General features: G+C 47.9%; 1 protein-coding gene across 1 annotated transcript in view; it reads left to right on the top strand.

Annotated features, from left to right (window-relative positions):
* Window positions 1–2511: 2511 nt before the first annotated feature.
* The window catches only part of TEAD1 (TEA domain transcription factor 1), a 53466-nt gene continuing 32238 nt past the window's right edge, over window positions 2512–23739 (top strand). Inside the window, exons 1-5 of the mRNA XM_068988426.1 lie at window positions 2512–2604; window positions 3686–3732; window positions 4633–4694; window positions 5669–5793; window positions 22362–22535. Coding sequence (XP_068844527.1) covers window positions 2512–2604; window positions 3686–3732; window positions 4633–4694; window positions 5669–5793; window positions 22362–22535 — 501 coding nt within the window. The remainder of the gene's footprint in view (window positions 2605–3685; window positions 3733–4632; window positions 4695–5668; window positions 5794–22361; window positions 22536–23739) is intronic.

The following is a 23739-nucleotide window of genomic DNA, read 5'->3' as shown; positions in this document are numbered from 1 at the left end:
CTCTGTGTTTGGGTGAGCAGAACTCCCCCTGTCATCAGCATTTCATAAACAGAACTCTCATGTTTGAATGCACCACCACCACCACCCCCCCATCCCCCCGCCCCATTACGTAGTTTTGGAATAGAGCCAAGCCCACAGCTCTTTATAGTTATTCCACAGGGTTGGCATCAGCCAGGCAGACAAGAAACCTGGGTTGCCGTTTTCTCGGCTACGCCTACCTGGGCCCTGGAAAGATTGTTAAGTCTTGGGGTTCATTGGGAAAGGACCTGGGGTTATACCTGGGCCATTCCTTCAGTTTCAAAAATCACCTTGAGAGTATTGATAACCACTTATTGGGGGTTAAATGACTTGGGGGCTGGAGTCCAAAGTAACCATCCAAAGAGAAACCCACAAGCTTGTACTGATGTCAGGGTGCTCTTGACAGAGAAGGAAGTAAGTGTGACTGAGCCAGGCTTCCCGTTTATTATACCTGGGCACCCTCTGAGAGGGTGGCCAGGCAGGTGGAACTGCAGGACCAGCTGTGGGTAGACTAATGAGCCCTGAGATCTCGTGTGTTGGGCTCAGTTTGGCTGTAGGGCATTTACACACACATAGTTTATCATAGAATTCCACTGACTTCAAAATTTGTCTCTTTTCCTCCTGGCATCTCATTGTCTGAAATGTTTTGGGTCTTAAAAAAAAAGTTGCCAGAGGAATCTAGCTTTAGTTTAAAAACTTCAGCAGATTAGCAAATGGAGCTTCAGTTTGAAGAAATGCCATCTGACCAGAGGCAGCAAGGGCATCACTTCAGTCCTGGGGCCCAGTAGTCCTACAGGCACCCAGGACCCTCGTGGTGCCATTCAGTTGCCACAGTGCCCTGGCCATGGGTATCCCCAATAGCTGTTAGATAAGGCTCATTTTCCAGTTGAGAGCCAGGGAAATGTATACGGTATAAAATTGTATGCAAGTCTTAGGTCTTTTTCTAAGGGTTAATATACTCCTTTGAACATTCACATGGTGTTCCTGGTAGTTATGGGGCAAAGTGGTGTCTGTGCCTTGGGACCACCTGATTGATCATCTTGGAACCTCTAGTTCTTGTCTTGTAGGCTTTGATTTTTCTCCCTCCTCCTCTTGGCCTTCCTTTGGTACCTCAGCATGTTTATTCATCACCTTTGGGTAAATCTGTAAACACTGAAGCCACCTCTCAGCTGGTACCCAGTGTCTCAGCCTGAAGCTCCCCTTGACCTTCACTCTGTCTGAACTCTGAATGGCAGCTGTGGCGAGTGCTCTTTCTGCTTTGATGTCACCATTTTGCTCCTGCTTTGATGGGGTCTGGGCCCAGTGTGTAGGGTGTATAAACCTCCTGCAAGCATCCGGGAGCCTCAGCAGGTTCACTGAGTGTGAATCCCTGGCCCTACTGTCAGGGCGTGTCACACACCAGGGGCCTGACCATTTTTCCATCTGTCCTGGGGAAGCCTCGGAATCAACTCAGAGGAGCTGGGAGCTGGGGTTGTTGGTAATTGTCCTTCTAGATAGTTACCCAGGTCACGCATTTCTCCTAAAATGTCGGGGGGAGGGGAAAAACCCACACTCCTACACGATTTATTGTACCGTCTGTTTGTATACGTGTATATTTTTTAACTAAGAAGAAAAATAAACCTGCCTTTGTACGCAATCCTTTTAACAAATTGTTTATTGTTGTATCCAGGTAACAAGCATGGTAAGTATTTTCACCAAATTGAGTATTCTGTACTTGAGCTGTGCTTGGCAGACTTTTTGGCAAGCTGTGTGTTACCAGCCTTGGCTTTCCTAGAAAAGACCCTTTTAGGAAAAGGAGAAACCACGTCCCTGGTAGAACCCCCTGCGTCCTTGCTACAGAGTGAACCCGCCTAGCCTTCGACCCCAGCGGCGATACCTGAGAAAGCATGTCCCCCGCCAGCATGCTGCTTGGCCCCATCCTGGCCCCGCCGCCCCGCTGCTTCTGAGCCCCCACCAAGCGTCTGCCAGGGCTCCCAGGCCGCACACAGATGGGCCCCCCGGCACTGCGGATGGTCCCACCCCAGATCCACAGCCATGCCTCTTCTCTCGCCCTCCTCCCATCTGTGTGCTTCAAAGCAGGGCCGTTTTTTGTTTTTGTTTTTGTTTTTTTTTCCCCTTGTTTCTTTGAGTCTGTTAAGTAATTGGAGACATCTCCTTTTGGAAGCTGGAAAAATAAATACATTGTCCACTCTCCTCAGAGGCTTCCCATTCTGTTGTAAAATGGATTAAAAAAAGAATTTTTTTTTAAAATCTTGCTACTGGGTGTTCTCAGTAAACGTTCAGTTTCAGTAGGTTGAGGCCGTTTTAGCCTTCTGGCTGTGTTCGTTTATCCATGCATGTCTGCTTTTCCAGCCTCCTTTGTGGCTCTGTATTTTAGCCCCGTGCTCGCGGCTGTGCCTGTTTAAGCCGCCTGGTAGCCGTGCGCTGTGTATTAAGTCTGTGTGTACTGTCGCCTTCAAGGATCAGACTGCAAAGGATAAGGCCCTGCAGCACATGGCCGCCATGTCGTCGGCCCAGATCGTCTCGGCCACTGCCATTCACAACAAGCTGGGGCTGCCTGGGATCCCACGCCCCACCTTCCCGGGGGCGCCAGGGGTAAGTCACAAGCTGGGTCTGGTAGTGATGGCCCCTGAGCACATGGAGCCGACGTGGCCGAGCGGGAAAATATCTACCTGGCACTTCCTGTTAATTGTGCCAGGTATAAGAGAGGGGAAGGACCACCTTGTGGAGCCCTGATGCTAGGTGCAAAATGGTGAGAAAAGCAGGGAGCTAGGGAGAGGGGGAGAGAGAGAGAGAGGGAAGAAGTAGGGGGATCTTAGTCCCTGAAGACATGGAATTAGGTATCACTTTACAGCACCATTCCAGGTTGTGATCTGCCTCTCCATTTCTATCATTTTATTCCTGGCCCTTAGTCTCTGTTCCTGTGTCCTTGGGGTCACTTTATGGCAGCTAGCCTCTAAAGAGACAAAAGTATTCTATACTACTATTTTCATTTTGCACCTGGCAAAGGCTGAGAAGCTTAATGTTGTGGTCTCATTTAATCTTCACAGTAATCTTAAATGCCTCTTACTGTTACTGCCATTTTACAGATGAGAAAACTGAAGTTAATTAGTAACAAAACAAGAGTTTGGGTAACTCGATCATAATCACCTGGAGAGCCATGTCGGGGCTCAAACCCAAGGCTGTCCGAATCCCTTGACATCTGCTGCCACTCCCGGAGGCTGTCGGCAGGCACCAGGGCCTAGGAAAACCCATAGCAAAGGAGGTGTCTGCATTGTCCTGGTTCTGAGCTGTGTCCTCACCCCAGGCTGTGAGCTATGGAGGCAGAATGTCACGTAGGAAGTGTTGCACAATGGAGGGAGGAAAGGAAGGGCGGGCGGGCACATAGATGAAGCAGTCAGACGGAATATTTGTGAACCCTCTGTAATGCACCCAGATTCCTATTGGGTGTCAAGTGAACTCTTAAAGAGCTGGTGCCTGCCCTCAGGGAGGTTAACATCTTCTGCAGGACAGCAACCTGTGGTATCTGCATTTAGGCTATGTCACTTGGCAACTGGCAGATGACCTGCACCCCCTGTGTTTAGCAGGGATTGGAGTGCATAGACATCCTGAACAGTGCTTTGAGGTGAACTCCTAATCCTGAAGCTCTTTGTATTTTGCCTTCCAGTTCTGGCCAGGAATGATACAAACAGGGCAGCCTGGATCGTCACAAGAGTAAGTCTGAGGAGGGGCTGGCACTGACAACCAACCAGGGGCTGGTCACAGCCCACCCCAGATTGAGGTTTCCTGGCACCAGACTTCCTGGGGCCTTGCGGAGGGGGGTGCGGTGGGAGGGAGATATAACCTGAGATCACCGATATCACCCCCCCCCCGTTATCTCCTGAGGCCAGTAGCAGGAAAGAGATGCTCAGATTTGGGAGACATGTAAAGAACTCACTCCCACCTTCAGTATTAGTGGTCCTGCAGCTGGCAACAGGAGGAGGGTCTCCGTCCTTTTATGGCTTTGAGGGGGCAGAGCCTGGGGTCCTCCTGAGAGAGGACAGTGGAGGTGATCCTATAGTCCATTTTCTTCCCGCTTTCCCTGTAGTGGGGGAAGCTAATAGAAAATCCGACTGATGCTTTGAGAGCATGGGAGGTAAGCTCAGTAAGCCGGAAGGCGAGGACAGATTGGGGATAAAAGCAGAAAGGAAGGAGCCTCCTCCTGTATATTCTCAAAGGAAATGGAGGTATTTGGTCCAGAGAAAGAGAACCTGAAACATGTCCCAAGCCTTGCCTGCCCATGATGACTGCTGACCTCGGTCTCTGCAGGCACCAGAAGCAAGGTTCAGAGGTAGATGCCACAGTGCATGCAAGGATAGCTGACATCTGCCCTGTGCCGTGGAACCGGCATGAGGCTTGGTGGTGTAGTCATTGGCACCCAGCCAGTCCCTCTCATTTGCACAGCACAACTGGGTCTCCATCTTGGTAGAGCTCTGCCTGAGCTCTGCTACCACCTGCAGATAGGGAAGCTCACAGTGAGGAGTCCCTAGCCCTGGGAGGCCCCGACCAGATCTAGGAAGTACCTGCTGCTACAATCATGGTTTCTGACTCTCTCTGTCCTCTGTCTCTCTCCAGCGTCAAGCCCTTCGTGCAGCAGGCCTACCCCATCCAGCCAGCAGTCACGGCCCCCATTCCAGGTGAGTCTCTGAGGAACCCTCTCACTTTGTTCTCCAGCTGCACAAACTCCCTTCCCTGCAGGGCCATGGACACCCCTTTCTTGCCACCACCCTCCTCAAGGCAGGGTTAACCCAGAGCTCAGGAGGGTCACCAGTGTCCCCTCCCAGGTCCTGCTTTGCCTCCGTCATCTCTAGAGAGCTCTTCTGATGGGCTTTTTTAAAAAAAACAACAGGAAGCCTGATCACTTTCACTCAGGGCCCTGGGTCACCCTTGAAAGGAGAAGTTGCTTTGGTTCCTTCCTCCTCATAAACAGCCACATTGGGCAATCTTAGTCTTGTGGGCAGACGGTTTTATTCACTGTTTCTTAGAGAAGTGTATTTCAATTCTGAGTATCCTTTCTTTAAAGGAGTGCTTACATGAAAGCCCAGCTAGAAAACATGCATCCGGCCAGCATGCCTGCCTCCCAACACGCACACACGCACACACTCTTCATTATAAGCTCCCAGACTGAAATGCATTCACACGTTGCCCTCTGCTCCAGCACCACGGAGCATCCCGGAAGAATCTTCCACAGTGCTGGTGACTGCAATCTTGCTCAGGAAGGGAGCTGGAAGAACACAGGGAGTGCCCTCATCCCTGTCTCACAGGAGCGCTTTGCCAGCATCCACTTCCACACTTCATCTTTCGGCCATGGTCCCCAGTGAGGCCCCTTTGCCCCAGGTCAGGTGTCCTCACCCCCAGCCCTCAAGCTGGGCTGGTACCAGCTTTAGGAAGAACCACCTGCATTGTGCTTCTCCGGTTGGCCATGCCTCTGGGCTCCTCTGCCAGAACCCACCTCTGCTGGCCTACCTCCAGCCCTGGACTCTGGTGGACAGAGCTGTTAGCTTTGCTCCTGGGTGGTCCATTTTGTAGGCCCCTGCCCCAGGGGTGGCCTGAGACCTGATGATGGGAGGCAGGGAGCTGGGTTTAAGGTAACGATCGATCGGTATTTCAGGGTTTGAACCTGCGTCAGCCCCAGCTCCCTCGGTCCCGGCCTGGCAGGGCCGCTCCATTGGCACAACCAAACTTCGCCTGGTGGAATTCTCAGCTTTCCTTGAACAGCAGCGAGACCCAGACTCGGTGAGTGTGCTCAGAGTTGGGTGCCTTGAACCTGGGCTTTGCTCCCCTTACCCTGCCTTTGGGCCTGACAGATCAGACACCCTGCGTGAAAGCAGGCCTGGGTAAGGAGGGCCGAGCAACCCTGCAATGAAGTAAAAAGGTATTTCTGTTGACAAATATGTAAAACTTTAGAGCTAAATGGTTATGGATGCTCTGGACTGCAAACTCCAGGAATTACTAGAGCAGAAGAGTAAGACTTTAACAGCCTCTTACATTTAAAGACCCTGACACTAGGGAAGAATGAGGACAGGAGGAGGGGACGACAGAGGATGAGATGGTTGGATGGCATCACCAATTCAATAGACATGAGTTTGAGCAAACCCAGGGAGATAGTGAAGGACAGAGAAGCCTGGCGTCCTGTAGTCCACGGGTCACAAAGAGTCGGATACAACTGAGTGGCTGAACAACAACATTTTTTGAGCCCTGACCTGGTATTGTGTAAGGCGATTAATAGATACCATCACATTTTACTCTTAACCCCATAAGGGTAGGTGCTGTCTTAATACATGAGAAAACAGAGAGGTTAAGTAACTTCTCTGTAGTCACCCAGTTAGTACCTGATGGATTAGAGGTTCAAATTCTTGTCTTTACAACTCAAACCTAAACTCAAGCCTATTTAGCCATTTTTCATACTTCTTTTCCAAGCTGTGTTTCCTCAAGACGGCGAATTCTTAGCTTCTGAAGGAGAAGGAACAGGGTAGTACTTTAGCAGTCTGACATAGAATGCGATGCATCTTAATACCCTAAATATCCACTAAGCTAGCATCTGGACCCAGTTTGTCATTTTCCTCCTTCGCGTCTCCCCACCCCATCTAGTTCCTGTCCTCTTACTGTTCTCAGCTGGGCCCACCATTTCCCCTACACATGTGAGCTTCCCTTCTTTCCACCCGCCAAGCCCAAGCCCCTTCCTTCACTCCCACTCCTTGGCTGTGAGTGTGAGCATTGCATCTGTGTGTGGGTGAGCCCAAGGCAAAAATGGAAGGAATCATGGGTTTGTCTTCGGGATCTTTACCAACTCCTTTCCATATTCTCCACCTCACCCCACCCGGCTGATCTTGGTGGCTCCCAAAAGCACACAGGGGCCCCGCTGTCTGTCTGTCTGCTGCCTTGCTGTCATTCTGTTACCGGGAGAAAGCATCACGAGTGAGTTCATCGTCTGTTGTAAACAACCTGGATGTGAACCACCGGCGGTGACCTCTCCCTGAGATGTTTGTGCTTTGGCTCAGTGGGAAGCCTCTGAGGGTAGGACAGGAAGACAGCACGAATAGAGGGGTTTCCACCAGCCATCACCAGAGTGGACACTCAGGAACCCACATGTGGTCCCCTGGCATTTCTGCCTATGAATTGTGAATGCTGGTAGAAAAATAGAGTCTGCTCCAAAATTAGGATAAAATGAAGAAAGAGAGGTAGTCATTGGGCCCATCGAGGCAGGCAAAGGAAAAGGAGCGTATTGAAAACCAGCCTGGAAGAGAAGACCAGCCTCCTGGGTCACTCTGCACAAGTGTCTGAGTGGCTGTACCAGAAGGGTGATGGTGAGTGCCTAAATCCATGTCTGTGGGAGCATTGAAATAAACCACCAAGAAGATGACCTGTGCGACTCTTTGCTTCCTCCTCCTTCAAGGAGGTGTAGACATTTCTTTGGCTGCAGGCTGGGCTTTGGCTCAGCTCATGCTTCTCCTCTGAGTAACTCATGCTTGTGTGACCCCTTGTCGCTCACAGAATGCCCTGTCATTGGTTGTGTCATTTTGTCCTCCGAGTGCTGGTGGAGTAGACTTTGTTTTACCCATTTTACAGGTGGAGAATCTGAGGCCAAGACACATTAAAAGATGTAGAATATTTAGCCAATGAGCAGGAGGACCCAGAGCCCCGGTCTTCTGTTTCAGGATACTCTTTCACTACTATGAACCACCACCGGTGGTGAAGGTCTTGAATTGTGTGTCCAGTCTGTACTCTTGGGCGAGCAAACCTGTTTACTTGTAAACATTTCCTTATTAGAAATAGAACTCCAAGACACTAGGAAGCACAAATCCCAAGATGTTAGTTGTTATCCTTGTTAAAAGACTCAATATAATGTTTTATCACAAAACAAATTTTTATTTTTAATTTAAGAAGCTTATGGAGCACGCTCATGGTACCTGTCCTTCTCAGTTATGGACCTACTGGGGCCCAGAATGACCATTTTCCTCTTCTTCTAGTTGTTAGTGGTAATTGGGCTCCCCACTGTGCATCGCTGAGAAGTTCCTTTTGTCCATCCTATAAAGTTATGAGCACCCACGTGTTCAGGGTGCTGTACCAAGAAGGCGCCTTTTGGTGCTGCCCAGCCCATCAGCAACTCTGCCCTGGTGGAGGCTGACGTCTGGTGGGTGAGGCAGTCATCCCCCATAGGGTCACTGGGAAATGTGATGGCTAGGAGTGCTGTGAGTGGACAGGAAACTGGGCAGGCTGTGCAGAGGAGCCAGCCCTTATGCAAAGAGGCAGAGGATCGCTATGGGCCGGGAAGAGTAAGGAAGAAGAGCATTCCAGAGGTGATGACTCTGGTGTAGATAAAGCAGGTGAAAGCTAGTGAATAGTTTAGAAAGGCAGGACCCACCAAGCCCTTGGAGTAGTGCCCAGATATGTGTGTTTCATGTACATTCAGAATTAAGAGTCTGGCTGTTTTCACTAGAGTAGACCTTTTACTGATGAATGAAAGGCTTACCTCTAGAACTCCAACACGTGACTTCAGTGGTGACGATGATAAATGTGGTTAACTAGAGAGTGCATTTCCAGAGTAGCTGGGACAAAGGGTGTCACCCTGGACCAGCAAACTAGGTTCTCCTCCTCCTGGCTTTGTTGCTCCTCAGGTATGCATCTCTTGCCTGTGTCCTCCTGGGGGACCATATGGACAGAGAAGGTTCAGGCCTGGCCACAGCCATTGCCAGCAACCTCTCCAAGCCTCTTGTATAGAAAGAACTAGAATTCCCTACCTCTTAGGGCTGTAATATGGATGGAAAAAGTCACACTGTACCACACTCATTAATTTATTTGTTTGGTCTTTGCCAGCACTACCCATAGCCCTTTGATTGCAGTGAGCCTGAGCTATTACAGACAAGAGATTTGCAGGATCCAAAGTTAAATTTGTTTAGGACCTGTAACTATTGATCACTTTGTTGGCTTCCTTATCAAATTAACTTGCTTAATGTTTGATGTTAAATTTTAAGGATAGCATATTTGTGTTTGTTTAAATAAATGTACCAGCTGAATTTATTTTAGACGGCTCTGAAAGTTTCAGAACCAACGAAACCATTCCCATACTACACATTTTTTCAGTGTGACCTTGGACCTCAAGGGCCTTTACATGTTCATTGTAACAGCACCTTATGTTTGCAAAATAAAGCACATATTATATAATATGAGAAGCTGGTGCTTAGAAGACTTGTCAGAATGCTTTAAAAAGTCTTGTGAATTCTCTTACGTTTCAATTAGCTGTCTCTCTTAGTCCCAGCTATTCTGGAAATTCACTCTTCAGTTTACCACATGTATCACCACTGCCAACACTAAAGATTCTTCACAGCTCTCCCACCCCTATCAGTAGTCGTGCTGGTGATAGCCTGCACGATGCATTGTCTTACCCAGCCCTGCGACGTAGACTGCCCGGTGTTCAACCGACAGCTGACATTGGAAATGGGATTCAGAGCTAGATGTGTTGATTCCAGTAACCAAAAGTTGTTGGGTCCATTTGCATCTGATGAGTACCTGTAGCCAGCCAGAATCTACAAGAAGCCAAGGGAAGACTAATCCAGGGGAGGAGCGCCCCCTGCTGGCCTGCAGCATCTGTAATCCAGACATTGCCCCTGAGTCAATGGTTGTTTATATTAGTGGAGAACCAGCAAGTCAGCCCTCTGTTACCTTTGGGTCCACTAGAACCTGAGAGAAAAACAGCAGAGGGTGAAGAAAGGAAGATCTAAAAAAACAAAGACTATTTTGGAAGTGGTTCAGTTCAGTTCAGTCGCTCAGTCGTGTCCGACTCTTTGCGACCCCATGAATCGCAGCACGCCAGGCCTCCCTGTCCACCACCATCTCCCGGAGTTCACCCAGACTCACGTCCATCAAGTTGGTGATGCCATCCAGCCATCTCATCCCCTGTCGTCCCCTTCTCCTCCTGCCCCCAATCCCTCCCAGCATCAGAGTTTTTTCCAATGAGTCAACTCTTCGCATGAGGTGGCCAAAGTACTGGAGTTTCAGCTTTAGCATCATTCCTTCCAAAGAAATCCCAGGGCTGATCTCCTTCAGAATGGACTGGTTGGATCTCCTTGCAGTCCAAGGGACTCTCAAGAGTCTTCTCCAACACCACAGTTCAAAAGCATCAGTTCTTCGGTGCTCAGCCTTCTTCACAGTCCAACTCTCACATCCATACATGACCACAGGAAAAACCATAGCCTTGACTAGACGGACCTTAGTCGGCAAAGTAATGTCTCTGCTTTTGAATATGCTATCTAGGTTGTGGAAGTGGTTAGTAATGCTTAAAGACACACTTTCTACAGGATTTCAGTGTTGCTTTATCAAAGAACTTTCAGTGTTAAGTGCGAGATCTTCCATCTAGGGTGGGCTCTTTTAAAAGGGCCTCCTCACCTGTCATCAGGGCCCAGCTCCTAGAGACCAACTTCAAGAGCTGCTGCTTCAGAGAGATGAAAACCCAACCTTTGAGAGCTGTAGGCTGAATCTCGAGTGTGCACGAGGACTGGTTTTCCTGCTAAAGCCTAGTTTTGAAAGTTTGAAGTTTTAGTCACTCAGTCGTCTCCGACTCTCTGCGAGCCCACAGACTGTAGCCCACCAGACTCCTCTGTCCATGGAATTCTCCAAGCAAGAATACTGGACTAGGTTGCCATTTCCTTCTCCAGGAATCTTCCTGACCTAGGGATTGAACCTGAGGTCTCCTGCGTTGCTGGAGGATTCTTTACCATCTGAGCCACTAGGGAAAAGGTAGTGGGCTCCCTCTACCCACTCCCTGGGGCAGAGCAGGTTCCTCCAGCTGCCTGGCAACTCAGCTACATCTTCCAGGCAAAGGCAATGTGTTTAATGTCAACCGTGATCTCGGAAGAGAGTGTGCGAGGAGTTCAGTTAGGTAGAGTTACACAGCCAGAGAAGGGCAAGCTTTGAGATGGAGAGGGTGGGATAGGAGATTGCTCTCTTTAGATTTTGAAGAAGCACTACCTTGGGGAAGAAACAAAGTTCTGTGATGTGGTCGCAGGAACAGACCTGAGCAGGAAGTGCACACCTCAGCTCACTTAGGGAAAACCTTCCTGAGTTACAGCTGTCAGGGTAACCTTCAGCTCTTGCTGACCTGTGTTGTGAGCATCACGTGCTGTGCATTTGACCCAGATACTGTTCTTACGTCCAGTCTCTCAGTAACAAAATGGAAGCTCAGGAACATCAAGGTACGTTATCAAGTTCCACCACCAGGAGGAGGCTGAGCCAAAGTTTGGCTCCACTTTGTATTCTTAACCATGTCACTGTATTTTTTAAGAAATTAAAAATTACTCAAATGCAAAAACAGCTGCCCTTCAAAGCCTCGAGCTCCTCAAGCCCAGGCTGGATGCAGCAGGGCCCTTCACCCTGGCGCAGCCAGTGAAAGAAGGTGATCAGGACGCTTGGAAAAAGAAAAGAAAGGACACTTGACAGAAGGAGAGAATCCTTGAACGGTGGACAATGGGAGGTCCTCAACCGGAAGGCGAGGAGCTTTGCCATCTGGAATGACCTGTTTCCTAATCTTTAATGCTAAATGAATGGAACAGCAGAAAAGCCTGGGACTTTCTGGACATGGGGAGTGAGTCAGCAGTCTTCACAGCCCGAGGGGGCCCAAGTTTTTTCCTCTGGGGGAGCCTTGCCCTCAACTTCTGCAAATACATTCTGCCGATAACCTGATTCTTTTCCATATGGGCAGCTGGTTAAATGTGGGCCCAAGGATGATTTCATGTTTTTCTTGCTTCTTTCAAAGGCCTAATTTCACAGATTAACTAAATTTCTTTATTAGATCTCACAGATGCTGACTTTGGTTGGGGAAATGTGACCAGGGCAACTCAGAAAACAGGACCATTGGTGAGGCCAGTGGCAGAAAGAACAGTTGGTTGGCTTGTGTGGGGATTTGACCAGAGAGGTGAGATCAGAAACACTTATTAGATTCTAGATTTGGGGCCAGGAGGATCCTCTCCTATATCCTGGGTAGAGTGGAAGATGGCAGGTTTTCTCTGGAGGAGCTTCCAAGCCCTTCAGTGCTTGCTAAGGCAGTCGCTGCCTCTCAGAGCAGGGTTGTGTGTTCATGGGAAACAGCTCTTTGGGCAGATTTGGTTTCTGGTCCTTCAGAAAGGAGGCTCTTTCTCTCCCCTAGTTCATGGTTTGTGTGTGGATCTCATTAATAATTAACCTGCATACTAGCATCTGTGTAGCTCCCTAAGGCTCACACAGAACCATCATGTTTACTGTTTCATTTGACCTTCCCATTGACCCATGAGATAAGCAGGCCAGGTGTCATCTCTGTGTACAGATGAGGCTACCCAACCCAGATAGGTTAGGCAGCTTGCCTCAGGCCACACACAGCTCAGAAATAGCAGAGCCTGAATTCCAACCTGTGTTCTTAATGTGTGCACCACGTGCTTTGTATAAATGGCCTGAGAGCACATTTGGCCTTCCCGGTCTACAGAGGAAGAGTGCAGCGGGTCTGTTGGTTGGCTGTGTCCTGTTTATGCTTCTCCCTGCTTTTTCTCCTACGTTTTACCAAGTGTCGCCTTCCACTAGGGCATAGGAGAAGGAGGGTTCTCTGGTGCTGGAAGTGACAGGTCACTGTGGTGAGTGTGGCCTTTCCCACCCTGGCCTGCATGACTGCGAGCTCTCCCATCAGCTTGTCCATGCCAGTCACACCCTCTCGTAGCAAAGGTGGGTGGTTTGCTGTTCATGTCTGAGCTTCTCTGGACGCTCACCTCTTTATTCATGACCATTTGGGGATGAGGCAATTGAAAGCATCTGGAGAGCTGGGTTTTATAGGCATTTCACAGAGGCCCAGCCAGGCTCCATTTGCTTTCCTTGGCAGGTCAGCACCCCACCCGCGTGCCTTCCTGGTTGCAGTCCCTGCACTCAGCCAGTCGGCTTTCACAGCTGCACTTGTGTGTGGAAGACTCCCTTCTAAGAAAACAGCGGCCACTCTATGGAGATGGTGCTGGAATGGGGAGGTGGGGATGAGATCCAGGAAGGAAGGACTTATTTGTTCCTTGTTTCTTGTTTCCAATGATGTTTCTTTCTGGGAAGAGCACAGGGAAGAGTGACCAGCTACCTCGGGGCCAAGTAGCCAGGGCAGGGCTGGTGCCTCTGAGCAGTAGCTGAGGAGAGAGCCTGTTGGACCATGAGCAAGCGCCCCAGCACTCCTACCCCAACAGGTGCCAAAGGTGCAGGTCACTTCCCTTGGCTTGGTCTTGTAGCCACTCCCTGCCCCTGTAGGGCCCGGAGGCCATCGTAGTTTGCCCAGGCTGCTCTCAGGGGTGTCTGAGCAGACTGTCCAGGCAGGAACATAACAGGAAGCAAACGGAGGTGATTTGTCCTTGTCCTGTTTCAACTTGTACATTAGCATCCCTTGACGTGAGTTATTTGTCTTGGTTTCTTTAAATTCCTAAGTGGATTATAATTTTTCTCCTGGTATTATTTGACAGCAGTCATTTTTTAAGGTTTTACGGCGTTCTTCAAATACTTGGCATTTTTGGAACAAGTTTAGGGAAACACCGCCATCTTCAGGTCAGACTCTGTAGTGCAGCGCTGGGGCGTGTCCATGGGAGCCTCTGAGATGCCAAGGGCCAGCAGATTCTTAGGGCTTTCCCTTTCCTTTTGCACAAAAAAGTGAACTGCCTCATCAGAGCGCTCTGGATTAGAATGTATTAGCAGCTCTTTGGGGAAAAAAAGAAAGAAAGAAAAGAAAATTAAACCCTAGTGGCCATTCTGGGAGTTGTCTGTTCTGGTTTGTCTCATCTGCAGTAATGGGCAACCTCCCAGGCTGCCCCAGCCCGACTTGCCAGGACAGACTTTGCATTCTTCACTGGGAGAAATTCAGGGGCCAGATCCCTCTAGGCCTTGTGTGCATGTCACCTGCACCCCAGCCACCTTACAGTACAGGACCTAAAACAGTCAGAGGAACAGGCATAATTTCAGGTAATCTCACCCAGAGTACAGACACATCATGACTATTGGGGGAAATAATAATATCAACAATAATAATAATGAAGAATTGCATGCTTGGTACAGCGTTGTGGATTTTCCATGTGTGATCTCCTTCAAGCCTCATGACACTCCTTCGAGGTAGATACTATTATTGTCCCTGGATTACGGATGTGGAGAGGGCTGGAAGCACCCCTCCCAGATGACTCAGCTAGGAAACAAGGCCGGCGCCAGGATTCAGACCCAGATCCCGTCTGACTCTGGTGCTTGAGTCCAGTGTTTGGCCCTCCGCCCCCCTCCCCCCGGCAACTTCCCTAGCAGCAGAGAGAAGAAGCAGCAGAGATCAGGAAGGAAAGTGACCTCTTAGAACCACCTTAGAGGAAAGGGGAGAGCATCCTTTGTTAATCCCCCAGGGTAGCTAAATAACCCTTTGCAAGTCACTCTGTGGAGATTTTAGGATTACAGTTACCTTTGTCACTGTTTGCAACAGCTGTGAAGAATAACTGGAGGGATTATAGCAATCCAAAAAGAAAATGAACTCTTCTCCAAGTTGAAATAGGAATCTGTGTATTGGATTTGTGGCGGGGGCAGCTGAGCTGGGGTCGTCTCTGCCCAGTGGGATTTGCCCCGGTGCGATGTCAGGTGAACCCTGCAGGCAGACAAGGATCCGAGGTCCTGCTCAGGCATCCCGAGTGTCTTGAGCCGGAGGAAGGCTCTGATCTCACCCTCATTTTGGGTCCAGGGAACTTGTGGCCAACTAGAATAAACATCCTGGAGCACGACTCTGTGTGTTTTTGTTTCCCTTTATAGTTCTTTCCTCACGAAACTCCATGATGGTTCGAGATAGCTTTGGATTGGCTGCTTATTTAATTTAATAAAGTAATAGATGTGCTTCATGTGTAAGCCCGATGAAACCCCAGGCATGGCCTGTAAGGAAAAGCAGCTGTGCCCTGCCCGCCCTGCTCCGTCTCCCAGTCCTCCTCAGGACAGCTGCCTGCAACCTTTCAGCCCTTGCTGTGTATATTCGCTCCGTATTTCTAAGCAACGTACTTACACTACCTATCTCGGTCCACGATCTGAGACCTCATCTGTTGACTTCTTACTGTGGAAGACCAGGACTTAACTCTGAATTTAGCACATGACCCCTCTCACCTCCATCCCCACCCCTCCAGTATGGTTATTTCACAATTTTAGGTTTCGCACTTAGTATTTTTATTATGAAAGTCATTTTCTTGATTCTAAAACTTGTTTTTCCTAAGGTTTGTCATTGCCTTTGTTTGTTCAGTTTGTATATACCTACACAGATTCATGCCCCGTGTGTCTAATAGAATTCTCAAACTCTTCTCCAGATGGTCAGCTAAGTCAGGGACTCCCTCTCTAGCCCCTTTAGGAGCCCTCCTGCTTCCAGGTCCTTGTCCCTCCTGGACTGGCTGTTGTCCAGGTCAGAAGCCCAGCTGTGGTCCAGCATATTACCGCTTCTGTGCTACCGCTTCACCTCCCTCTTTTCTGTTCGGCTCCCTCATTTCACAAGAGCGTATCCTCCTGTTGCTATCTGAGAATAGTTGTGAGGAAGGACAGTTTTCTAAAACCTGACAGATCTGAGAGTGTGTTCTGTTCTCACATGTGATGGTTAACTTGGTTTTCATCTTAAGCTTATGAACCTTTGTTCACATTTTCAAGGTAAATTCCACGTATGTTCTTGTTAATGAATAACACTATATGTTTAGTGCTGGAGGATATGGACATCCATATAAAAAAAGCAGGTGAGTGCTGACAAAAGTCATTTGATGTACAGGAAAAGGAATGTTGACTGTCCTTATCCCAGTCATCTCTAGAAATCTTTGAGAACATATTTTTAATGGATGCCCAATGGTTCTGACTGAAGAGGCAAAAAATTGGCTCCATACAGGTTCTTTGAGGAGACACGCTGTTTGTACTATTAGTTCATGGATTCCCTGTGCCCGGCACAGTGCCTGGTACATAATGGACCTTAGGTGTGTGAGGTCACACACCTTTTAGGTGTGAAATCCAGAAAGAAATATGCAGAGTGAGTACCTTTTCTGTTGCTGTATTGATATGTTGATAATCAGCATGTCTACTGCACATGGGAGACTTTCTTATAATTGAACAAGCCATTGTTAACCTCTACTTTGGATGTCAAGGAGATTTAGTCTTAGACTTTGATAGATGTAATTCATTGACATTTGTCCTGTTTCTGCTTGTACATTCCCCGACACACTTGGGATTGTTGGTTGTTGTTTATATAAATATTTGTTTCCTGCCACATAGTATAGAACTGCTCTTTTTTGGTTTTGTGTTCCATTGTTAGTTTTGGGGAAACCATCACTGCTGGAAAGAAAATGGAATTTATTTGGGAAGGGAGAGCACCCTAACCTTTTTCCCTTAGAAGAAGACCTGGCAGGATGGGAGGTAAGGCCTCCCCAGATAGTTTTTAGGGTTTTAATTTTGTTAAGATTTGAACACAAACATATCAGATGTCTTCTTTTCATTCTTCTAGATGTGAGGGCAAAGGGATTCCTCACCTGGCCAGGTTGAATTAAGGAGAGAGGGATGTCTGTTTCTTCCCCTGCTGTGGCCTCCAGGACGCCTTCTTTACTCCTTTGTATTCTTAGAAGCAAAGTCGCCTCTTGGCACGAGTAAAGCCACTCAAATGCCAGCAGTCAGGGTTTGGTTTCGAGTCACCAGCCTTGTGAGAGGCAGTGCCCGATCTCCTTTGGCAAAGACAGCCTGCCCGTTCTCAGTTCATTTCAGCGACTTGGGCACAAAGGTAACTTCCTCAGAACAGAAACCTTTGAAGGCCCTATGATGCATCTGTGAGTCACTTTGTGTGTCCCAAATTGCAATTTCACTTCTCAGAACCTGGAAAACGCTGAAATCAACTTTCAGAAAAGGTAGATCTGAGTTAGAAGGATCTAGGCGTTTATATATTCTCCTGGAGACAGTGCGGTTGATGGCGCAGCAAATGCATGGGCTGTGGCGTGGATGGATCCAGGTTTTCTTCTTAACCTCAGGACTATTCCTGGATGTGTGGCTTCAGGCAAATCTGTTCATCTCTGAGCTTCTATTTCCTCATCTGTGAAAATGACTTTAATAAAACCCACCTACAGTACCGTTGTGAGGCAAGGATTATCCGAGGTCACATTTATCGAAAGCACATTGTACAAACACTGAACAGACACAGCTCCCTTTCTTCCTGCAGACATAGGTAAGAGGCCCGCACTCCAGCCGCTGGTTTGAGTGGGCCGTAATCAAGGATCTGAAAAGTCATGCAGCTCCACAACTTGCTCCCAGCTCTTGGCTTATTTGTGTTTATTTTTTTCTTTGCTAGGCAGGAGGGATAGCTAAGGCAGGAAAGTTCTTTTGCTTCTACCCCAGGATCTAGTTAATCTCACATAATAAACCGCCACAACAGTAGTCTTAGCAGCTACGATTTATTGAACGCTTCTTGTATGCCAGAACCCCCTCTGTGCATCATTTCCTTTAATCTTCCAACCTGTTCAATATGGCAGTCATAGATCCCCATTGTACACAGGAGAAAACTGAGATTTCAGGTTCTTAGCTGGTTCTAGAGTGCTTTTGCACTCAGCATGTTGATTTTTAGATATACTTCCTTGATATACTAAGTAATATACTCAGTTGCTCAATCGTGGCCGACTTTGTGACCTCATAGACTATAGCCTGCCATGAAATTTTCCAGGCAAGAATACTGGAGTGGGCCCACTGAAGAATGGTGAATTTTACCCTCCATTCACTTTCCTGATCTCTGACCCCTGGAGGTCCAGGCTGTGGCCCCTGTGTTCTACGAGTCGTAACTTCACCCCACCTCTGCCCTGGCCCATGGAGGCTGGCGAGGTGGAAGAGTAGGGAGTGAGGTGTGCTTAGCAGAGACTCAGATTCTATTCATAGATGTCCCCAAGGCTCTGTCTGTATCCCATTCTTTCCTATAAACTCAGTGCCTATAGACACCACAGCAAGTGGCAGAAGCGGTGCCTCTCAGAGTCCAGCAGGGCTCAGAACTTGCTGCAGTCAGAGGTGGGTGACAGACAGCCAGCCAGCCAGTTTGGATATTGGAGGAACAATGCCTTTGCCTCTGCTCCTGTACTGGTGAGTAACGAGAGGGCCAGCGGAGGGGCAGACACAAGACATCCCCTCCTCATCTCTGGGGACCTTGCGCCAGTCTGTGTCCCCTGCCTCTCCTGTGGTGTTTACTCTGCTTATACCCTCTAAATGAGACTGGAAGTGCCACGGCATCGGTGCCCCAGATGTTTCTGTGGGCTTTGGTTTGCTTATAATTGAAAAGATGATGTGATAACATTAGAGAAAAATTTTTAAAGATCAGAAAGAGGCACTTCAGCTCCCCCATAACCGTACCTCCCTAACATGATGGGGGCTCCTACTTTGTTTCAAAAGTTCCCCTCGAGCACAGCATACTCTGTTCCTGCATGTCTGTGTCCAGGACTCAGTCCATCCTGAAATCCAGCTGGGATAGAGGCAGGGGTGGGGCGGGGGGGTCCTTGTCAGAGCTCTGAGTTCTTCTTTTTCATGTCACCTGACACCTTTTAGGGTTTGGGAAGCCTTGGTAAAGGTGACTCTCTGATGTTGTTCAGAAGGCGCTAGGTCCTGGCCACACTCCCTGTACGTGCAGTGGCTGGGGACAGCTGGCATCGGATGGGGTATTGGCCCTCCTGCTCTTCAGTACTGTGGCTAGAGATCCACTGTGTAGGTGGCAGATCATGGGTGTGAACCAGCACTTCTGCAGGATACATTTATACGGTTTTGTGACCAAACAAGTTTGGAAAACTTTAGGCTATAGAAAGTTGAACAGTGTTTCTCTACCATAGTGCTTTTAACCTGTTATATTCACTGTGAACCTCAAAGCAGAGAGATTTTATGAGAAATAATAGTAGCTAACATTTACTGAGTGTCTACTCTTTGTTGAATGGAGGTGCTCCAGTAGAGGCTGGGGAGACTTACCCAAAGTCATGGCTGACTGGTAATAACACAATCTTTTGGGCTGGAGCAGACTGAGCCCAAACTCATCTCTTAGCCAGCACACAGACTGCTTGTACAGTGTGTACACTTCTTTTGTACAAAAGAAGCTTGGAGCAGCCTTCTTTTATTTGGGACTTCTCATTCCCTATGAGAATATAAGAATATTCCCTATGGGAATAAGAAAGCCTTCCTCAGTGATCAGTACAAAGAAATAGAGGAAAACAATAGAATGGGAAAGACTAGAGATCTTTTCAAGAAAATTAAGAGATACCAAGGGAACATTTCATGCAAAGATGGACGTAATAAAGGAAGGAAATAGTATGGACCAAACAGAAGCAGAAGATATTAAAAAGAGATGGCAAGAATACACAGAAGAACCATGCAAAAGAGATCTTCATGACCCAGATAAACACAATGGTGTGATCACTCACCTAGAGCCAGACATCCTGGAATGCAAAGTCAACTGGGCCTTAGGAAGCATCACTACGAACAAAGCTAGTGGAGGTGATGGAATTCCAGTGGAGCTGTTTCAGATCCTGGAAGATGATGCTGTGAAAGTGCTGCACTCAATATGCCAGCAAATTTGGAAAACTCAGCAGTGGCCACAGGACTGGAACAAGTCAGTTTTCATTCCAATCCCAAAGAAAGGCAATGCCAAAGAATGCTCAAACTACCGCACAATTGTCCTCATCTCACACACTAGCAAAGTAGTGCTCAAAATTCTCCAAGCCAGGCTTCAACAGTACGTGGACTGTGAACTTCCAGGTGTTCAAGCTGGATTTAGAAAAGGCAGAGGAACCAGAGATCAAATTGCCAACATCCGTTGGATTATCAAAAAAGCAAGAGAATTCCAGAAAAACATTTACCTCTGCTTTATTGATTATGCCAAAACCTTTGACTGTGTAGATCACAATAAACTGTGGAAAATCCTTAAAGAGATGGGAATACCAGACCACCTCACCTGCCTTCTGAGAAATCTGTATGCAGGTCAAGAAGAAACAGAACTGGACATGGAACAACAAACTGGTTCCAAATCGTGAAAGGAGTATGTCAAGGCTCTATATTGTCATCCTGCTTATTTAACTTATATGCAGAGTACATCATGCAAAATGCTGGGCTGGGTGAAGCATAAGCTGGAATCAAGATTGCCAGGAGAAATATCAATAACTTCAGATATGCAGATGATACCACCCTATGGCAGAAAGTGAAAAAGAACTAAAGAGCCTCTTTATGAAAGTGAAAGAAGAGAGTGAAAAAGGCTGGCTTAAAACTCAACATTCAAAAACTGAGATCATGGCATCCAGTCCCATCACTTCATGGGAAATAGATGGAGAAACAATGGAAACAGTGACAGACTATTTTCTTGGGCTCCAAAATCACTGTAGATGGTGAGTGCAGCTGTGAAATTAAAAGACACTTGCTCTTTGGAAGAAAAGCTATGACCAACCTAGACAGCATATTAAAAAGTAGAGACATTACTTTGCCGACAAAGGTCTGTATAGTCAAAGCTATGGTTTTTCCAGTGGTCATGTATGGATGTGAGAGTTGGACTATAAAGAAAACTGAGTGCTGAAGAATTGATGCTTTTGAACTGTGAACTGTGGTGTTGGAGGAGACTCTTGAGAGTCCCTTGGACTGCAAGGAGATCTAACCAGTCCATCCTAAAGCAAATTAATCCTGAATATTCATTGGAAAGACTGATGCTGAAGCTTCAGTACTTTGGCCACTTGATTTGAAGAACTGACTCTTTAGAATAAAGACCCTGATGCTGGGAAATGAAGGCAAAAGGAGAAGGGAATGACAGAGGATGAGATGGTTGGATGGCATCACTGACTCGATGGACTTGAGTTTGAGCAAGCTCCCGGAGGTGGTAATTTACTGGGAAGTCTGGCGTGCTGCAGACCATGGGGTTGCAAAGAGTTGGACATGACTGACAGACTGAACTGTACTTGTACTGAACTGATGAGGTTAGTACTCGGAAGGACTCTAGTTGGAGAAATGCCAATGTAAACTCAAAGTGCAGACTGTTGGTGACATGGGTTTCTCTTATGAACCCCATTATGTTCTGAGCTCCCAGGAACCTCTGCATGCCATATGTTTTGGTGTCAGATTAGGCTGGTTTTACTGCCTATTCAGTAGAAGAGGCAGGCACGGGGGATCTGGAGTATAGCGTCTAGGCCAGTAGTTCTCCAGCTTGGCTGTGGATTGAAATTCATCAAGGGAGTATTAAGAATAAATGATGCCTGGCCTCATTCTCAGAGATGCCAGTTTAGCCTGGCTGGGACCCTGGCTTTGATGATTTTTAAATGTTCCTTGGTGATTCTGCTATAGCCTGGTTGAGAGCCAGTTGTTTGCCACACTCCTTTGTGGTCCAGTTAACCCTGTCTTATGGAGAAGAAAAGGTTTTTATTCAGTAGTTAAATGACCTGAGAGGGTTTTGAGTTGCTTCTTTCACTCTTTGTGGATGAGCACCTGGTGTTCTTTCTTTATTGATCCCGTATAGCCTTGCACCATGAGTCCTCTCCATGACCTATACCCATGACTGTAGCTTTGCGCTGACATCCACATACTGACCAGCCCTTATGCAGAAGTGCCAGACTGGTCACTAAAGGGACACATGAGAAAGACACTCAGCTCGCTTATTCCTGCTGGAAGAAGTAAGTGGGTACTGTTGCTCCGAGTACTGCTTTCTTGCTGTTGCTAAGGGAATTGGAGCAACAAGTGCTTTCTGGGTGATGGCATCAGCTGAACCACCCATACTTCTTATTGGGCTTTCACTGTAAATAACAGTCACTGTCATTTTCAGTTGATCAGGTGAAACTGGGTGATGGAATTGTTTCTAGGTTTGGTAATTGGGTCAGAAGTCATTTCCTACTGTATCTACAAAAAGACTTTTTTGGGCATTTGGGAAGAATATATGCCCTTGTCAATAATGGACAATGAGTGTTTTAACCCTGAGCTGTAATGACCTTTCTTTTTTTAAAAAAAATATTTTCTTTGATGTGGACCATTTTTAAAGTCTTTATTGAATTTGTTAGAATATTGTTTCTGTTTTATGTTTTGGTTTTCTGGCCACAAGGCATATGGGATCCTAGCTCCCTGGCCAGGGATTGAACCTGCACCCCTTGCATCGGAAGGTGAAGTCTTAACCACTGGACCACCAGGGAAGTCCCATGACTTTTCTTAATATCGTCATCTTTTCAAAGGCACAGACCTGAGGCTGTTCAAGGCGGAACTCCAGGATTTCAAGACCACCACTCTTTATGCAGCTCGAGATGGTTGTGTCCCAGGTTGACCAAAGGGTTTGTAATGGGAATGTTTCTGTTGGTTTCTTGCAGTACAACAAACACCTCTTCGTGCACATCGGGCACGCCAACCATTCTTACAGTGACCCATTGCTCGAATCAGTGGACATTCGTCAGATTTATGACAAATTTCCTGAAAAGAAAGGTGGCTTAAAGGAACTGTTTGGAAAGGGCCCTCAAAATGCCTTCTTCCTCGTAAAATTCTGGGTGAGTAAGACCTTGCTGTTACTTCAGTCACTTTTGTCTGAATGGTCGCGTCCTACACCCGAGGGCAGAGCTGCAGTGGTTGTGGGTTCCCATTGACTGATCTGCACGGTCGCCAGGGGATTGCACACTAGCGCTGTGGGCGTCCTCACGCAGGCTGCGCGGCACAGCCACATGAGGACCCAGGCGACATTGCCATCCCTGCCGAGACAGACAGGTGGTCCCTTGGGCTTAAGAACTCAGTTGTGCAATGACAAGAAACCTCGCAGATGGCTGGAGTCACGATGGCAGACGCAGGGCACTAGACTCTCTGTTGGTTCTCACTCCAGTAAGCAAAGTGAAGTCATTCAGTTTTGTCCAACTCTCTGCCACCCCATGAACTGTAGTCTGCCAGACTCCTCCGTCCGTGAGATTTCCCGGGCAAGAATACTGGAGTGGTTGCCATTTCCTTCTCCAGGGGAATCTTCCTGACCCGGGGATCCAAGCTGGGTTTCCCACATTACAGACAGCCTCTTTATTGTCTGAGCCACCAGAGGAGCCCAGTAAGCAAAGCGCCCTATAAATTCCATGGGAGCCTAGGACCCGAGGCAGAGAAGGGGCTTGGGCAAAGATAAAGACTTCAAGGGTCAGAGAGAATGTGAAATGGCTCTGCCTATCGCGTGCCCCGTTTGTGCTTTCAGACACCACGGGCACGTTCCTCCAGCTGCTGGGACTGTCCCCTAGCCTCCAAGGAGATCTCTGCTGTCCCATCTCCACTGGTCAGGATTGAGCCAGAGGACTGCTGTGGGGTCAGGGATGTGTCCTCGGGGCTTAGACCAGAGAACTTGCTGGCCTTGAGTGTTTATAACTCCTCACTCTTGACGAAAATAAAAAGAAAACGGCTTCACGTGTTCACTCTTCTCAGCGTGGCCTTAAAGGCCCTGCAGGAGCTGGTTCCAGGTGTTTTTCTTCCTGTCCATCCTCAGCCGGCCTTCGTGTGTCTGGATGGACTTTGTACAGTTTTCCTCCTTTCCCCCCTTTTGAGATGGTGGCTTTCTTTATTACCACACCTTCCTTAAATAAATAATCTACTAATTTTTCTTTTAGTCCTGTCGCGTTGGGTACTGCCTCAGTTCCCAGGCTGTGTCACAATTAACTGGGATGTGTGTCCCACTCCTTTCTGGACTCCAGGCTCCTTACTCATTGTGTGGCTACACTGATTGAATGC

The sequence above is a fragment of the Capricornis sumatraensis genome, chromosome 16 (assembly GCF_032405125.1).
Source record: "Capricornis sumatraensis isolate serow.1 chromosome 16, serow.2, whole genome shotgun sequence".
Lineage (NCBI taxonomy): Eukaryota > Metazoa > Chordata > Mammalia > Artiodactyla > Bovidae > Capricornis > Capricornis sumatraensis.
This window is presented reverse-complemented; position numbering and strand designations above follow the sequence as displayed.